Source organism: Sphaerodactylus townsendi, linkage group LG01 (genome assembly GCF_021028975.2).
Source record: "Sphaerodactylus townsendi isolate TG3544 linkage group LG01, MPM_Stown_v2.3, whole genome shotgun sequence".
In the NCBI taxonomy this organism is placed as follows: domain Eukaryota; kingdom Metazoa; phylum Chordata; class Lepidosauria; order Squamata; family Sphaerodactylidae; genus Sphaerodactylus; species Sphaerodactylus townsendi.
In genome coordinates, this window is record NC_059425.1 from 29,625,144 (window position 1) to 29,642,841 (window position 17,698).

A 17,698-nucleotide genomic window follows, 5' to 3' on the forward strand; every position below is an offset into this window, starting at 1 on the left:
CAGCCATAGATGCAGGCGAAATGTCAGGAGAGCATGCTGCTAGAACACGGCCATACAGCCCGGAAACCACACAGCACCCCAGAGATTCCGGCCGTGAAAGCCTTCAACAATACACAAACAGAAGCTTTAGAAAACCTGCACTTTTTCAATGCTTTATTCAGATTTCCTTGCTAATATCAACATTTTATCTTTAAAGAGAAACCGATTGGTTAGTTTCAAAATCTTACTAAGAAGAAGAGGAGTTTAGATTTATATCCCACCTTTCTCTTCTGTAAGGAGACTCAAGGTGGCTTACAAGCTGCTTCCCCTCCTCTCAACAGACAGCTTGTGAGGCAGGTGGGGCTGAAAGAGTTCTGAGAGAACTGTGACTAACTCAAAGTCACCCAGCAGGAATGTAGGAGTGCAGAAACACATCTGGTTCACCAGATTAGCCTCTGCCACTCAGGTGGAGGAGTAGGGAAACAAACCTGGTTCTCCAGATTAAAATCCACCTGCTCTTAACCACTACACCAGTTGAAATGGGAAATTCCAGAAACTATAGGAACATTTTTCGGGGAAAAGCTTTTGTTTTGCAGGGATAATGGTAGGCTATAATGGCACAACCACCAGCCATGCACTCCAAACTCTAGGTATCAGAAGGAGCAAGACGAGATGGTCACTGCCACACTGGCCACAAACGCTACAAGGCAATTGGGTCAACTGGTATTTAACCTTGCTGCAGACAGAAATGCTCACCTCCTCTTGCCAAAGGTGATGCAAGGGGAACACACATACTTCACCCTTGCATAATTTGGCCTGCATTTAATTATTTCAGAAATGCCTCCTATATCATTTTGGTTATGAAACTGGTCTAATAAATATGTGGATGCAACTCCAGCTGGATAAAAGGAGCTGCGGGCATTGCATGACCTCCTGTAACCAACAGCTTGGTTTTGAAATAGTGGGCCAGAACACAGCAAGACTGCAAAGTGATGAAGCCAGGCAATGACTGACTTCTCCTGGCCAGCTCATGCCTCAGTCCTACAGAGGAGCAGCTGGCTCACTGGTAGAGCATCTGTTTGTCATGCGGAAGGTCCCAAGTTCAATCTATATCTCCAGTTAAAAGGATCATGTAGTAGCTGATGTGGAAGACCTTTGCCTCAGTCCCTAGAAAGCTGCTGCCCCATCAGAGTAGATAACAGTGATCTTCATATGCCAATGGCCTGATTCAGTGCAAGGCAACTTCATGGGCACACATGTCTTATGACTCACTGGTATAAAGGAAAAAAGAAGGGGGAGGGAATGAGGATTGAGCTGCAGGGGAATCTATGACCCTATCAATACACTGATCCAAAGGAGAGGAATTGACCAAAGGCAACTTCTGAAGCTCAGCTGATGTTCAGGAGAGAAACCCTGCCGAGAGAGGCTGAACAGGTCCATTCAGCATCATAAAAACCCTCACCCATTGCTTGTGTATTTACTTAGAGCAGGGCCCCCCAGTCTTTATACCTGTGGACACACCTGCAGTAAGCACAGCAACAAAATGGCTGCTGCAAGAGCTGGAGTTGGCCACGAAATAATGGCCACAGCTTAACGTCGGTAACACTGTACAGATCCTTGTGCTGTGGTGGCAGCAGCTGCCCAAAGCAACATTTTTAAAAAATCTGCACAGCCAATCAAATCTCCAATTGGCAATTAATTAGGCCTTGCCAGGCAAAAGCCTTACCTGGTCCTGCCAACTTCCTAAAAACACTTGGCAGGTGCCAGAAAAGGTACTGGCATGCGCCACGGTGTCCACAGGCATTCCAGTGAGGATCTCTGACTTAAGAGCATTTCTACGCTGCCTCTTCTAAGGGCTGCTTGAGGCAGTTAATATTTTTGTTTTAATTTTTTTGTACTGTACACTTAGCTCAGGAAAGTGTGAAGCCTTCCTCCAGTCTAAGGAGCTTTCCTCTGATAGACGTTGCTGTTCCGTTCAGCGCAAGGGCAATTTGTCAGAGGGAAGGCTTCGAACTTCACTGAGTGCAGGAAACAAGTCAAAAAATCAATAATGCAGTCGTTTTGGTGATCTAGCCACTATGTTTTTATTGTCACAGTGTAGTGGCAATGTACATGTTCTAAGGTTGACAATGTAAGGCTCAGGCCAAATAAGGTTTTCTGCCAGCAGAAGGGTGGAGTGATTTGTTTTGCAAAAACTTCCACCTATTTCTCCCCACCCCTTCCTGAAGATCTCAATTTTTGAAAGCTTGGTTAACTGCATCACAAAAGGGAAGACAAGAAAATTCTATTCCATGCCAGAAGCCGCTCCCAACAGGGAAAAGCAACCTTTGGATCCAAGCCACTGTTTTATGGTCAAGGCCTTTTAAAACATGTTTGATACCAAAATAAAATTAAAAAAAACATTTCACAGCTTAATCTCTTTTTGAGAGAAACAAGGGCTATTCTATATTGTTTTATAAATGTTTTTATGACTTGTTTTATAATGATTAATTGGATTCAACACAGTAGAAACCGTATTGTTTCTACTTCATAAGCTACCTTGAACAGGCCTCTGGAGAGGCAGCCTATAAATTTTCTAAACAAATGATAAAAAATATCCAGCAATTAGCTTAAGTAAAGGAGATCTAAGCTGGTACTACTTGCACAAGCCCAATCTCAATACTGTGAAAGGCAAAAAAGAAGAAGACATTAGTCAGAAGAGGAGAACCTCAAAGGCTGGCATAAAGGAATGCTAATTCACTGGAACTAGATCTGCTTTCACCCCCATTGAAATAATATACTTTCAATGAACTTTAGCAATTGCTTGCAAGCGGATTTTCACACACTAGCAAGCGTTTGCAAAAGTGCATCAAAAGCGCATTGCCCAATATGTATGAAAGCAGTCCATGATACCGCAGTAAGACTGGTACCCATTTTGCAAGGTGCTGATTACTGCATTAATGTGGTGGTCTGAGAAGACATGGGAGAAGAAGCATAATTGCACAAGTGGTTGGTGGCACACTGCCCATCAGGATGAGAATGGGGAAAAAATCACCTTGGTGTAGGTAAAACCGAGGCAAATGCCTCCATGTTTTCTAGGACTCGTAGATAACATCCCGGATGAGTCCAGCAGCACTCATTAGTGGCCTGGAACAAAAATTTGTAGGCTTCTCTTTGCTTTAATTGCGTGGCCTCAAATGTGCAAGCACCTGCCCTCCTGCCAAGAAGCAATCTGGCAGCTCTGATGCTGGCACACCCTGCGGAACACCCACCCAAATCACTTGCACCCATAGCCTGGCAGATGAAGCTATCCACGTGGCTTCAAGTTTTAAGAGGGAGGAAGATTCTCAGGGTTTTGCAAATCCAGTTCTCCTAATCGAAAGCCAGATTGTGCAACACTAAGAACTCCAGCACAGCCAGTTGGCAGCTACCTCAGCCACCATTTTAAGGTCACCTCAGCAGCATCACTTGATCCCGTTTCATTTAGTAATTCTGTTATGTACAATCCTGTTTGCTTCTGATGAGCTCTACTGTAATCTGGACACAGGAGGGGCCAAGCTAGCCCGATCTTGTTGGACCTGGGAAGGTAACCAGGGTAGGCCCTGGTTAGTCGTGTTTGAATGGAAGAAGAAAAAGAAGAGTTTGGATATACCTGCCTTTCTATCCTGTAAGGAGACTCAAGGTGGCTCACGCACTCCTTTCCATTTCTCTCCCCACAGTAAACATCTTGTGAGGTAGTTGGAGATAAGAGGGTTCTAAACAGACTATGACTAGCCCAGGGTCACCCAGCAGGAATGTAGGAGTGGGGAAATAAATCTGGTTCACCAGTTAAGAGCCCATCGCTTTTGTGGAGCAGTGGGGAACCAAACCTGGTTCTCCAAATTAGGGTCCACCTTCTCTTAACCACTACGTCATGCTGACTCTGAATGGCTGAATGGGAGACTACCAAGAAAGTCCAAGTTAGTTGTGCAAAGGCAGGCAATGGCAAGCCGTTTCTGTTTGCTGTTACCATGTCAACTGTATGGGTTTTATTTATTTATTTATGGATTTATCTCCCACCCTATCCCTGAGGGACTCTGGTTGGTTGTAAATTGGCTGTGACTTGATGGCACTCTCCACCATCAATCTGGACAGAAGTCACTTGGATTCAGGAGAGACTAAATTTAAACAGGGCTAGGCTAAAATAAGCAGATGTGACCCGATTTTTGATACATTAAAAACAAAATAACTCTCATGTCAAGAATTTATTTTACAAAAAAACACTGGATCGTATCAAAAAAAAGTGACAATTACAAAGATAGGCTTCAACAGGGAGCTCCTTACCAATAATCATTGCAGTGAATAGGTCTCTATATAAGAAATTAAACAGGAAAGGTTCATACCAGGCCTCCACTCCCACAATCGAAGTCACTATGTACACTATGGAAATTGTCTGGAAAAAGAATTACAGAGCGTTAGCAGCCAGAGAAATTGATCTGATCAGGTATCCTCTTTCCAGAACTGCCTAACAATTAGGACGTTCTCACTCGTATCATGTTACAATACAAAGAAACCTGAGCTGCGGAGGCAGAAAACAGTCCAAGAGCTATTTCTTCCCACACCCACAACTGAACTTTCAAGTTTATGCACTAGTAGCAACTGGCATCCAGACTCAACCACAGCCAAGTTCATGCAAAATTGCAAATGAAGCCTCTCCTAAAAATGCGTTCAATTTAAAAAGCAAGGATGTTTGGACTCCGAGCCAGAAAGCCCCAGGTGAGAGTCTCAACCTCTGTTACAAACTTACCAGGTGGCCCATGTCAAGTCATCTGCACAGGGTCACCAATCCTCATCGGAAACAGGCTGGATGAACAGCACATGCCTCACTTTACTTGCAAAGGGAACCATGATAACTTGAAGCGTATGCATAACAGTCTTCCTAAAAATCCCAAGGCTTATGTAAGACCTTTGCCCTCAACTGATTCCTTTGGTCATCCAGTTTTTTCTATGGTATTGCTGGATGCCAGTTTCTCCACTTTTCTGAACAATTAATCCTCTCTCATTATCACTGAACAGCAAGTGTGGTGTAAAGAACCAGTGTGAAATGGGATAGTTGGGATTCAAATCCACAAGAATCCTGGGTGACCTTGGACCAGTAATCACTCTAACAGGGATATTGAGAGGATCGAAGGGAATACTGACTGATGTTGCCCTGAGCTCCTTGCAGGAAGCAAATGTACCAAGTAATGGCTGGTCCATGACCACCTCTGGCAATGTAAGAATTCCTACACTGCTTTGACAGTGCATCCCTCAGCTCTTTCTAGGATTGCCTAAATCAGAGGTGTCCAACTCTGGTACTTCAGACGTTCATAGACTACAATTGGCCATGCCGGCAGAGGCTGATGGGAATTGTAGTCCATGAACATCTGAAGCGCCAGAGTTGAACACCCCTGGCCAAAACCATTTTTTCTCCTGGGGTATATTCAACACTGTGGCAGTGGATGCCACAGGCAAGTGGCATAACCCAAAACCTAATAATCCATCTCAAAAAGCAGATGGATTCAGGTGGAGCTTGTAAAGAAAAATGGACTAGCAGAAATTTTGGAGATTTCAGCACCAGTTTTGGCCTATGAAGAAACAGACATTTGTTCCAAGAACCTTCTCACATTTATTAGTAGTCTTCCTTCACACACAAAATGTTGTCAATCTGCAATTTATAAGCCATATGCTGGGCCTGGGTATGAGACACCAAAGTTCAGTTCCTTATCAGCCATTAAATCAGTGAGTTTCCAGTCAACAAAATCCCGCCAACTGGGTGAGGCTACAAATGTTAAGAGTGCAAAGGGCTTTTGAACAGCTCCAGCGTAATTACTAGTCAGAAAATGCTACACAATTTGCCTCAGAAGCACAGAAGTTAGATTCCCCTTTCCACAAAATGCTGCTAAGCAAGAAAGAGAAAGGGGGGGGGGGGGAGATGACTAAACTATTAATGGATAAAATGTAGAAAACAAAACCAAAATCTATACCCTTTTCCACCGAAAGATCTAAGCGCAATTATAAATTAATTTGCCACTTCTTCCTGGATCTTCTTTGTAGTGGAATGTTCCACAGTTGGCCTGGTTGCGATTGAGGATAGGTCTACCCATCACTTCTTAATTGGAGGTAGACCTTCCCTCCAAACAACTGCAATTAGACCTCCCTCAAAACAAAACAAAAAAATGTCATGTGCATGGGATCACAAGGGAAAACAAATTTTATTCATCTACTTTTCACATTGAAATGGCTATTGGATGACCTGCAAACTCCTGGAAACATTCTCAAAATTGCCGTGGCAGCACAGAGCCTACTGAACCTGGCAAAAAAAGGGGGGGGTGCTATTATAGAACAAGGCAAATGTCACCAATAGTCATTCCAGGAACTATAAATGCCTTGAATGACTGACACTTACCAAGGATGACATGTACCAAGGATGCTTTAACCTGATCCTGCATTGAATAGGGGGTTTGACTAAATGGTCTGGGTGCCCTCTAAACAGGCATTTGTAGGATTCAGCTTGGCAACCCAGTTTTTACATGGGTGTGGAGCAGCCAGTGGAAGGAAGGTGGCATGGTATAGCCCGATTTTGTCAGATCTTGTAAGCTAAGAAGACAGCACTTGGATGGGAAATGCTCTGCAGAATAAGACAATGGCAAACCACCTTTGCTGCTGTTGCTTTGAAAGCCCCTATGCTGGGGTCACAAGTCTGCTGTGACTTAACAACAATTATGTCCACCCATCCAAAGGGCAGCTCTTAAAAGACAGTTCTTAAGAGTCATGCTCCATTGCCCAGCATGACTGCACGCCCCTTGAATAGGAATACACTACAGCTCCTCCAACAGGTTCCAAGCTCTCCTTGGGAAATTCACATGGCAGAAAAGTCAACACTCACCACCTGGCTGATGTCATATCCCCATGGCAGGAAAAGGATCCCTGTGTTATACTTCTCCCAGTGGGAGAGGATAAATGAGAACAAAACCACCCACAGGAGTAGGTAGAGGACAAAGACGCTAACTCCATTGGGCCCCCGGCCGAAGGTGGAGTAAACCGTCACCACGAAGAACATGCAAGCCCAGCTGTCCAGGCCATGGTCAAAGAGCTCGCCAAGTGGGGTGCTGGATTTGGTCCGGCGAGCCTGCTTCCCATCCACACCATCTGGAAAAGGGGCACAAAGAGCACAAGAGGAGGCCTTGTTAACATTTACTGTAGTCTAAAACTGCACGCAGCCCCAATGAATGGCTGCAACTGACCCAGAAAGAAGACAACTACTGTCCAAACCTACTATGTACGTTCATTCAAAACATTCAGCATCAACTTTCCTCTTGCTGTCAACCATCTTGACTCTAACTCAACTCATAACAGAGACCTAGAAGTAGCTAATGGCCTCAGTTTTCCTAAATGGCTTTAACAGTTGAGGATTACTTCAAACTGAGGGGCTGGGGTTTTCCAGAGCCTGTCCTCTTGTCTACAATCAGTCTGAGATGGAGGAACAACACTCAGCTCAGTGAGTTCTTCCTTGGTGATGATGGATACCCAGTGGATTGCTGGTTTCTGAACCAATGCAGCAATTCAGAGCTTGCTGGTTTCTGAACCACCCCTTCTTGACCTCAAGCAGAATTTCCTAATTTATCACAGCACAAGTTGGTTGCAGAATGAAGCTGTGACAGGCTCCACACCAAGGAAAACAAAGGAGAAACTGCTCTGAGTGTGCATTCTGGTTTTAGGAGCGTGAAAAGCATGTGGCAGGCTAGGCTAAAGTTTGCTAACACGGTCTATTACAAACAGATGCACATGCATGAAGTTGTAAACTCTTACCTAGCGTGTAGGCAATGAAATTGAGAAGACCCACCATGACCCACACTTTGTTCGGAACATGAACGTGTTCAGGTGCTGCAGAAAGAAAACACTGAGATAAGAGTCAGGTATGCAAGATGTGAAACAACCTCTGTTAGGGAACACATTGAGACTGGGTCCACTCTATTCTTGGCCCTCAGCTCATTCAGCTGCCTTCAACCAACCTTCTTGGCAGGCATTAACAAGAACTTAGTTGCAACAGGTTGGATCCAGCAATACGTGAGCAGAAAGGACAATGCAATTAGAGATGCTCTGTTTGCACAAGTGATAACCCAAGACTTGTAACAGGTAGTGTATCAATATAATTTTAATGAAACAGCAGCAAGCATATGGAGCAAGAGAACATACAACAGATGTTTTGCACAATTTCATTCCATCTGCTCTTGAAATTGTTTGAGAATAGAAACCTTGGGCTAAGTCTTGGGCACACAGATGCATAAAATAGCAGAGATACAATCACTTTCTTTTAGCACAAGTTGACAGCAGTGAGTAATTTTAGTACTTGCACTTGAGAAAGAATTACTGCGCACATGGTGCTCCTCAGTGGGATCCAACACAACAATTGCTATCCCCACTTGCTTTTGACCACTCTAACAGGAGGGGACTTGAGGGAAACTAGACTGGTGCCAAATGTGTTAGTTTGTGCTAACTTCTCAGTAAAATTTTGGGACTGCCAAAAAGATGCCTCCCAGCTTCTTTCCCAGGGCAACCCACATATCCAAATAGCGCCTATCAGATAAGACTTGAGAAAGTTAGAATCCATGGGATGCTAAAGATAGGAAAATGTTGGGTCCAGAAGGTCATTTTTCTCTCTTTCTCACAATACTAGAACCAGGGGGCATTCATTGAACATGCTGGGGGGAAGGATTAGGACTAATAAAAGGAAACACTTCTTCACGCAACGTGTGATTGGTGTTTGGAATATGCTGCCACAGGAGGTGGTGATGGCCACTAACCCGGATAGCTTTAAAAAGGGCTTGGACAGATTTATGGAGGAGACGTCCATCTATGGCTACCAATCTTGATCCTCCTTGATCTCAGATTGCAAATGCCTTAGCAGACCAGGTGCTCAGGAGCAGCAGCAGCAGCAGGGCATTGCTTTCACATCCTGCACGTGAGCTCCCAAAGACACCTGGTGGGCCACTGCGCGTAGCAGAGTGCTGGACTAGATGGACTCTGGTCTGATCCAGCAGGCTCGTTCTTATGTTCTTATGTCAAGTGCAGATGCAAAACTCTGTGGTCTTGAGGGCTGTCAGTTCTGAGTTGGGAAATATCTGGAGATTTGGGGGTGGATCTTAGAGGGGGTGGTGGAGTTTGGAGAGGAGCAGGGATTAATGCCACAGAGTCCATTTTTCAAAGTAGCCATTTTCTCCAGGAGAACTATTGTTGGGAGATCAGTTGTAATAGTGGGAGATTTCCAGGTACCGCCTGGAGGTCCGCAACCCTAGTGTTCATGCACATGATTGCTGAACAGAGATGACAACCTCAAAACGCCATCTAGTTATTGTAATGCATCAGAAGTTTAGAGGCAGCTAAGCTCAATTATTTCCCTGGTTTAATGCATGTTTAAGCCTGAATCTAGCCTGGGGAAGTGACTGTCAGCCCAGAACTAGGCCCAGCCATTTAAAGCAGAAGTATGCTAACTGAATTTACGTACTCAGTTGATATACATGACTGTTGCAGTATGTAAGCAATGACAGGAATCTGCCCTTTTGTTTTGAGATTTTTCCTTGAAGAATTTTTTATTTATAAAGGTCACAACATTCTTCTCCCTTCCTCCATTTTACAGCAACAATCCTGTGAGGTAGGTTAGGCGGAGAGAATGTGACTGGCCCAAGGTCACCTGTTAAGCTTCCACAGCAGAGGAGGGATTTGAACCTGGTCCTTCCACAGACTAGTCCAGTTCTCTAACCACTATATCATGGTGGCTCTCTATAAATTCTTCTGGTGAAACACAGAAGCCATCTCCTGACATGACTGCTATTGTGTATTGATCCCCGGTGAGGAAACAATCATCCTTGTTCACCATAAGAAATTGTGTCCATTTTAAAAGTTCCTGAGGAGGAATCTCAAAAGGCTTCAGGAATTGTATTGTCGAAGGCTTTCACGGCCGGAATCGCTGGGGTGTTGTGTGGTTTCTGGGCTGCATGGCCGTGTTCTAGTAGCATTTTCTCCTGATGTTTCGCCTGCATCTGTGGCTGGCCTCTTCAGAGGATCCTCTGAAGATGCCAGCCACAGATATAGGCGAAACGTCAGAAGAAAATGCTACTAGAACACGGCCATGCAGCCCAGAAACCATGCAACACCCCAGCTTCAGGAATTGTTTTGTACCTCTTCAGTGGCAACAGAACCTTCCTGTAGTCTCTCTCAGAGATTCTGAAGTATAATTCTTGCTGAGATAGATTAGCTGGAACCAAAACAATGCAAGTGATAATGTAACAGTCGAGGGTAGGCTCACTGAGGATGAGGACAGCAATATAAAAGCAACATATCAGCAGGATGCACGGAGCAGGAGCTGAAGCATCTCTAACGCTGCTAATGAATGGAAGGAGGAAAAGGGACTACAATGCTGTGGCCTAAAGGGAAAGAGTGCCTGGTCAGCAGCACTGTACTTAGTACAGGCCTATGACAGCATTCCAGGCTGCTATTTGCAGACTGTTCAAGGTCAGCAGATAATGTGAAATTGCCTTCTATTCACAAACTGCCATCTCTGCAAACTGATGGCACCTTATGCATATCAGGTCAGAGCATAATTCTGGAGTTTCCTTAGGAAAGGAATACATCAGCACTACACTCCCAACATAATTACACTGCCAAGAGCTAAGGAAGAGAACATTCGAAGCTACAGGTCCCCTGGAACATGGTGCTCATAGGTGCCATGGCAGCTACAAACAACTTTCCTGGTGCCCACCAAAGTGTTTTTAGAATGTGGGAAAGGCTGAGCAGGGCTTCTGATTGGCTTGGCAGATTTTTAAAGCTTTGGCAGCAACTGCCATCACAGCACAAAAGATCTTCCCTGTGCCACTGAAAGTAAGCTGTGTGTATGCAAGAAAATGTTTTTTAAACAATATGTTCCTTTTAAAAAGGCATCCTGTTGGAGATTCTGCTTGAATTGTTGAAGAGCTACTCTTAGCTAAGAATGACCTCGTTCCCTGCCTCCTGTGGCGGCCATTTTGTGGCAGCCATTTTGACACCACCCTGTGTCAATATTCCAAAGGCGCCACAGATTCAAAAAGGTCAGGGACCCCTGTCCGAAGCCAAGAGGACTGGTGTGTGTATATAGGGGGGAGATGTACAGTCTGAAAATTGCAGCAGAATGGATCCTAATGATCAATCCAGGGAAAAGGGCACAGACAACTCCTCCTCCTCCTCCCCCCATGCCTGAAGATAGCCTAGGAATATGCATAAAGTAGTGAACAATCGTACAATCATTTTCTTGCCTGCCCAGTTCCTAGAACATGCAAGAGCATACTACTGGAGCCCTGACATTACACTGCAGCCAAACTGAATACACCACAGTAAACAAACAAATCATTCAGAACCTTTCAACGTGCAGATGTGCCAAAAAACCATGCATCTCGCATCTCTACTATTCCAGTGTCCGTCAACATATACATATTTTTTAAAAAGAGGCAGCCTTACCAGATGCATAAAAGTCAGGATCAAAGTATGCCATGAGGAAGAAGTTGAAGACAAGCAGCAGGAAGCCACAAAACGTTATCAAATTGGGGGCCAGCCACGTAGGGAAAATCTACGGGAAAGCAGTAAGAACACATGCAAAAAACCCCACATTAATTAGCATGTACAAAAGGCCTCTCTGTGGCATTTTAAGAGAGGAGAATGTGACTGTTAGTGCCAGACAAGGTTAGCCTTCAACAGCTATCACTGTGTGACCGTTAGTGCCAGACAAGGCTAGGCTTTAACAACTGTCCCTGTGCAGTAGCACAAGAACTTCAGGCCGTAATGCGAGTGTATCTCCAAACACTTAACATCCTCTTCAAGAGGCCAAGCTTTTTGCATTAGTCACAGACAGAAAGGGCAGGGTTCATGTCAACCAGGAAGCACCAGGCTGCTCTGGAGATTTCTCTACTTACAGGGACATTACGCAGATTCACTTCAAGCACAGATACACTCGAAAGAGCAGAAATCAAAACAAGGGAAGGCAGCTCACCTTAACCACCGTATTCCAAAATGGGTGCATAACATACAGGGAGAGAGGGTTGCTGTCCACAGCGCTGTACTGTGAAGGAAACAAAACAGGGAGAGAGGTTAGGCTGAAGGCCTCTGCAAGTCTTCGAAGAAGCCTTCTTCTAACAGTTACAAAGAAAGATACATCTTCTTTCTCAATGCCATGCATATTACCAAGCATCCATTCAGCTACTTGGAAGCTTCTGCATACCTTTCACCAGCAAACTTTGAACCCAAAGAGGTTCATTCTGCATCTCTTACTCTGTAGTACCAACAGAGCAAGATCTTAAATACACCATGACTTTTACTTCAGATGTAGTGGCAGGATTCAAAATGATCCGGACAGATGAGAGAGCTGGGCCAAAACTAACACAATGAATTTCAACAGAGATAAATGTGAGATTCTACATGTAGGCAGAAAAAAATGAAATGCCCAGATATAGGATGGGTTACACCTGACTTGACAACAGTACATGTGAAAGGGATCTGGGAGTCTTAGTAGACCACAAACTGAACGTAAGTCAGCAGTGTGATATGGCAGCCAAGAAAGCCAGTGCAATTCTGGGATGCATCAATAAGAGTATAGTGTCTAGATTGAGGGATGTAATTGTACCACTCTACTCTGCATTGGTCAGACCCCACCCAGAGTTCTGGGCACTGCAATTCAAGAAGGATATTGACAAGGTGGAACGGGTCCAGAGGAGAGCAACCAAAATAGTAAAACGTCTGGAATCCATGCCCTACAAGAAGAGACTTAGGGAGCTGGGGATGTTTAGTCTGGAGAAGCGAAGGTTATGGGGGGGACATGATAGCTATGTTTAAATATTTGAAGGGATGTCATGTCGAAGAGGGAGCAAGCTTGTTTTCTGCTCCTCCAGAGAGTAGGAAAAGGACTGATGGATTCAAGGTTCAGGAAAAGAGATTCCACCTTCTGACTGTCAGGGCTGTTCGACAGTGGAATTCACTGCCTCAGAGAGTGGTGGAGTCTTCTTCCTTGGAGGTTTTGAAACAGAGGCTGGATGTATGTCGGGAGTGCTTTGATTGTGTGTTCCTACATGGCAGGGGGTTGAACTTAATGGCCCTTGTGGTCTCTTCCAACTCTATAATTCTATGTCCACTAGTGGTTTTCAGGACCGAAGGCTGTTCTCAAAAATCTTATCCCCTTTCTAGTTTTCACTCCAAGCCTCATACTGGACAATAACCTGTGTCACATCAACTAGACCAAATGCAGAAACACAGCAACTGGGGAAGCCACCTGGAAGATCAAGTGAATGCAACAGCTCACAGGGAAACCTACTTATCACAAAATTTAAGTATTACTGGTCTAGGGACTTCTTACTTTAGCAGGTCAGGGATGACTGACCTGTTATCATGCACATGATCCCTTGACCTGGGATGAAGACAGGCAAAGGGCTAACAAACACTTTTGATTTTGTTATACAGTTTTGTAATGAACCACTTGCCTGTGGTGAAAGAGAATTACAGAAGAATGGGATATTTTGCCTTCGAATCTTTGATGTTTCCCGGCTAAAAGCATCCAAAATCACTTGGGAACTACCACTACCCAATAGAGCTGGATGGACTGTATAAGGAACCAACACAATCTTTTTGCAAGGCATCAACAAACATTCAGGAGCATCAATGAAGTTGCACACCACACAATTTAAGAGGTGCAATTCAAAGATTCCTTGCAGCATAGCAGTGGATGCTGTTGTGCAAGTCTGACCACAAGCCATAAACAGCATTTTATGCAAACCCCCTCAAGAGATAGTTCCACCTCTCAAGTTTTCTACTTGTTCCCTTCTTAAACGCTGTACCTTAACATCAAGACACACAACTCAACTGCAATGTTAATTTTTGTGCTGTAATTGCAGCAACCCCTTGCAGACTGGGAGGGCAGGCCCTCCACCAAAAGGCCCTATCAACTTGTTCCCTGGGCATTTGCAGAACTGGTTTAACATCATTTCTGAACACACAACTTCAAAGAGATTTACGAGGTAATAAGATTTCAGTTAATGGATGGGGATACTTGGCAGATTGCTTCTATCCCATTATCTCTATCCCTTCTGCAGAATTAGAAAAAGACTAGCTCTGTCGCTTGGAGCTGGTGAGTAGAAAGGATCTCTCAGGATGGAAGTCTGCTTACACTATACAATAACCTTAGAACTGGAGACGGACTGGAGGGCCACCTGATCCAAAATTTGACCTGAAGACAAGGTCATCCATCTCCTAGCTCCTCACCTCCATCATCTGCTGCAGTACAGGAGGACACAATCAAGGAGCCAATAAGCAAGATGTCTGCAATAAAGCAGAAATCCATCTCAGCCAGCATCCTGCCTTGGGATATAACAGATACCAGAGGGAGACGGAACTTTCCTGGCTCTGAGAGGTCATAAAAAGACCTGAAAAGAAAATACTTTTCTAGAGACCTAGTCTAATTCACCTGCAACTCCAATGTCTTGCTGTTTACATTTCTACACCTATAGCTTTTGATTTTCAGTTGCATTTTCCAGCTTTTAAAATCTACTTTTAAACACTCTGGATTTCACCAATTTATAAAATGCTATCCATGTATTTGGATCTTCCAGATTACTAGGTGTGCTAAAAATACGAACTCCAACGATGCCAGGTCACAGAAATTGAACAAGTATATACTCTGTTCCACAGAAAGATGTTAGCAGATTGTATATTCCTCTGCCACAGAATAAAGAATGCCGGACCTTCATTGTTGGAAAATGCTCTGCCTGGGTCCTAGTGGCTACCTAGTCCTTCTCCCCCCATCCATCTGAAAGTAAAAATACATTCCAGCATAAAATGCTGTTGTATCAAATTACCATGTTCAATAATGCACAAAATAATAGTTTTGACAAAGGTAGTGTGTAAAAATGAATGATAATTCTAATATTAATTCAGGACTATATTTTAATGCGGAAGCATACAGCCTGTCAGCCCTGCCTGCAATACTGTCTGCCAGCCAGAGAAGCCTACATTGGCCACTGGAAGAACTGCAAGCCAGACCAGGTGAGCTGCGGCCTATTGGGAAACCCCTGCAGGGGGTGGGGCCTGGCAGCTCCTTCAACAACGGCTGCACAAGGCAGCAGCCAAAGGGTGGTGGCATAAGGGCGCTGCATGTTGTAGGCCCTTTTGGGGACAGTCCCCTTTTTTCATGCAAGTTGGGATGGGACTTATGTGCATGTGGCTGGTTGGCGAAAGTCAATAGAGTTGCTGTATAGATTCCCTCAGGGAACATTATCAATCTTCCCTGAGAGGACTGAAGTTTGGAGACCTTCCCTGAGGGACTGAAAGAGGCAGCTATGAGACCGCTCTTACCTTCATGGATGACCTCTGGAGACACCTGGACCAAGTCGGGTCAGTGTCGCTGATCTGTCAGCAGCATCTGACTTTGTCGATTATGACATCTTGACCAACTGCCTCAGCCTTGCAATGGCTGGGCTCCTTTCTCCAAGGCCAGGGGCAGAGGGAAGCAATATTAAACCTGTGCTCCGCTAGCTGCATGGCTTCAGGTGGAGCACCAGATCAGATTCAAGGTTCTTGTATTAACGTATAAAGCCTTAAGCAAGTCTGGGACCAGGGTTCTTGCAGGATCATCTCTCCCAGAATGTCCTTCAAAGATTGCTCCATCCAGTGAATTCCAACCCACAGGAAGTCCCTGGCCCAAGGGAAGTCAACCTTTCTGGCCCTGGCTTCAGCCTGGTGCAACGTTCTGTCTGAGGAGACCAGGGCCACGTGGGACCCTGTGAGAGCCAGTGTGGCATAGTGGTTAAGAGCAGGTGGATTCTAATCTGGAGAACCAGGTTTGATTCCCCACTCCTCCACCTGAGTGGCAGAGGCTAATGTGGTGAACCAGATGTGTTTCCGCACTCCTACATTCCTGTTGGCTGACCTTGGGCTAGTTGTGGGGAGAGGAAGGGGAAGGAGTTTGTAAACCACTTTGACTCTCCTTACAGGAGAAAGGTGGGATATAAATCCAAACTCTTCTTCTTCTTATGCAGTTCTGCAGGGGATGTAATGCAGAGTTGTTCCACCAGGTATATGGCTAAAGCAGCTCCGGTCAACAATCTAGGCCTCCCCCTTCTATCTCTAACTTTTGACTATCAACTTATTAGTCAGTTCCATTAGGACCCTTTGGTGTTGTTATTATGTGTATTTATTTAATTTTTTATGGAATTGAAATTGAATATGCCACTTGATCTTTATTATACTTTTTGGATGTTTATTACTAGAGATTTTCCTATATTTTATTGAATGTTTTACTAGATGTTTCAATGTTTTATATAAGTCATGAGCCGCGTTGTGAGTCTGGAGGGGGAGGAGCAGCTTATTAAATCCAATAAATCAAATCCAATTGTAAGGAGTCTACATGCAGCTTACAAAATCCATTTCTTCATCTCCCTGCAACAGACACCTTGTGAAGTAGATGGGGCTGAGAGAGTTCTGAGAGGACTGAGACTAGCCCAAGGTCACCCAACAGGTTTCATGTACAGGAGTGGGGAAACAAACCCAATTCACCAGGATTAGAGTCTGCCACTCATGTGTGGAGGAGTGGGGAATCAACAATTTCTAATTAAGCATCTCTTACCTTAATATGCTTAATTAGTGTAACGAATGCAGGACCCTTAACAGGACTCAGCTTTCCTTGCTGCAGAATTTTGGTTACATGCCTTGATGTAACACTTTGGTGTTCTTTAACAACAACACAGCGTTCCATGCACCACCTTGCACATGCCCTTGCCGAAACGTCAATTTTAATTTCACAGCCAGTTAAATCATCCCATTAGAGAGAGAGGCCCGTCTGCTGCCCTTAACAACTCTGGCAGCCTCCAGGCTGTTCATTTGTCAAGCCTTTCAGCACTACCAGTGGATCCGCTTACTGCTGTGAAGTTTCACAGCAAGGGGGGGTGGGGGGAGAGCCACAACCACATGTGTGTGTCAAACTAGCTGGAACGATGGAGAAAGAAGTAATGCAATCTACAAAAAGTAATGCAATCTTCACACAAGGTACACAAAGTCCCGTTTTAAAGTGATCCAATGTAAAGGAATCCAGGCAAGAACCTCCCAACCTTTATCAATACAAACAATATGTTCACTTAGATATTCTTTTACAGGAGACTAGGAAAAAATAAATCTCTTCTCATGCCTTTGTTATGCTTGCTAAGCAATATGTTGCTCCAAGGCAGGCTTGACACTTGAGCCACTGCTGGCCTAATTGAGCCAGGTCTTGGCAAGTTCATCTCTTTGTCTATCAAAAGATGCAGCTATCACCACCCAAATGCCATTTTCTTCAGCTCAGGTCCTCTGCTTGACGAAAATACCCTAGCAGTCCAACAAGCCCAAGCATTTTAAAATCCTATAGCAGAAAAACAGCCACCTTTAGTGACATTTCAAGCTACAGATGATAGATAATCTTCCAGAGTTTGAGAACTGTAATGTGTACATATGCTTTTTGCTTTTGTTTTCTGCTGGTACTCAAACTGTTTGAAGCTGAATGTTTGGATCTTTTCCAATAATGACTGTCTACTCCTATACAAACCTATCCAACCACTAAGCAAGATGCTGGCAGGGGATGATGGAACTGTAGTCCATAACATCTGGAGGGGCGTGAGTTTGACACCTGTGCTTAAGGTCTTACAATATCCTGCTTCAGGTGTCCCTGACTTATGAG

At 44.4% G+C, this 17,698-nt stretch overlaps 1 protein-coding gene across 2 annotated transcripts in view; it reads right to left on the reverse strand.

Moving 5' to 3' along the window:
- The window catches only part of SELENOI (selenoprotein I), a 50,559-nt gene that overhangs the window by 9,714 nt on the left and 23,147 nt on the right, over window positions 1-17,698 (reverse strand). For both annotated transcript variants that reach the window (XM_048516379.1, XM_048516386.1), the window contains exons 2-6: window positions 11,999-12,067; window positions 11,470-11,578; window positions 7,789-7,863; window positions 6,866-7,128; window positions 4,282-4,390 (exon numbers count right to left, since the gene is read on the reverse strand). In XM_048516379.1, coding sequence (XP_048372336.1) covers window positions 4,282-4,390; window positions 6,866-7,128; window positions 7,789-7,863; window positions 11,470-11,578; window positions 11,999-12,067 — 625 coding nt within the window. The remainder of the gene's footprint in view (window positions 1-4,281; window positions 4,391-6,865; window positions 7,129-7,788; window positions 7,864-11,469; window positions 11,579-11,998; window positions 12,068-17,698) is intronic.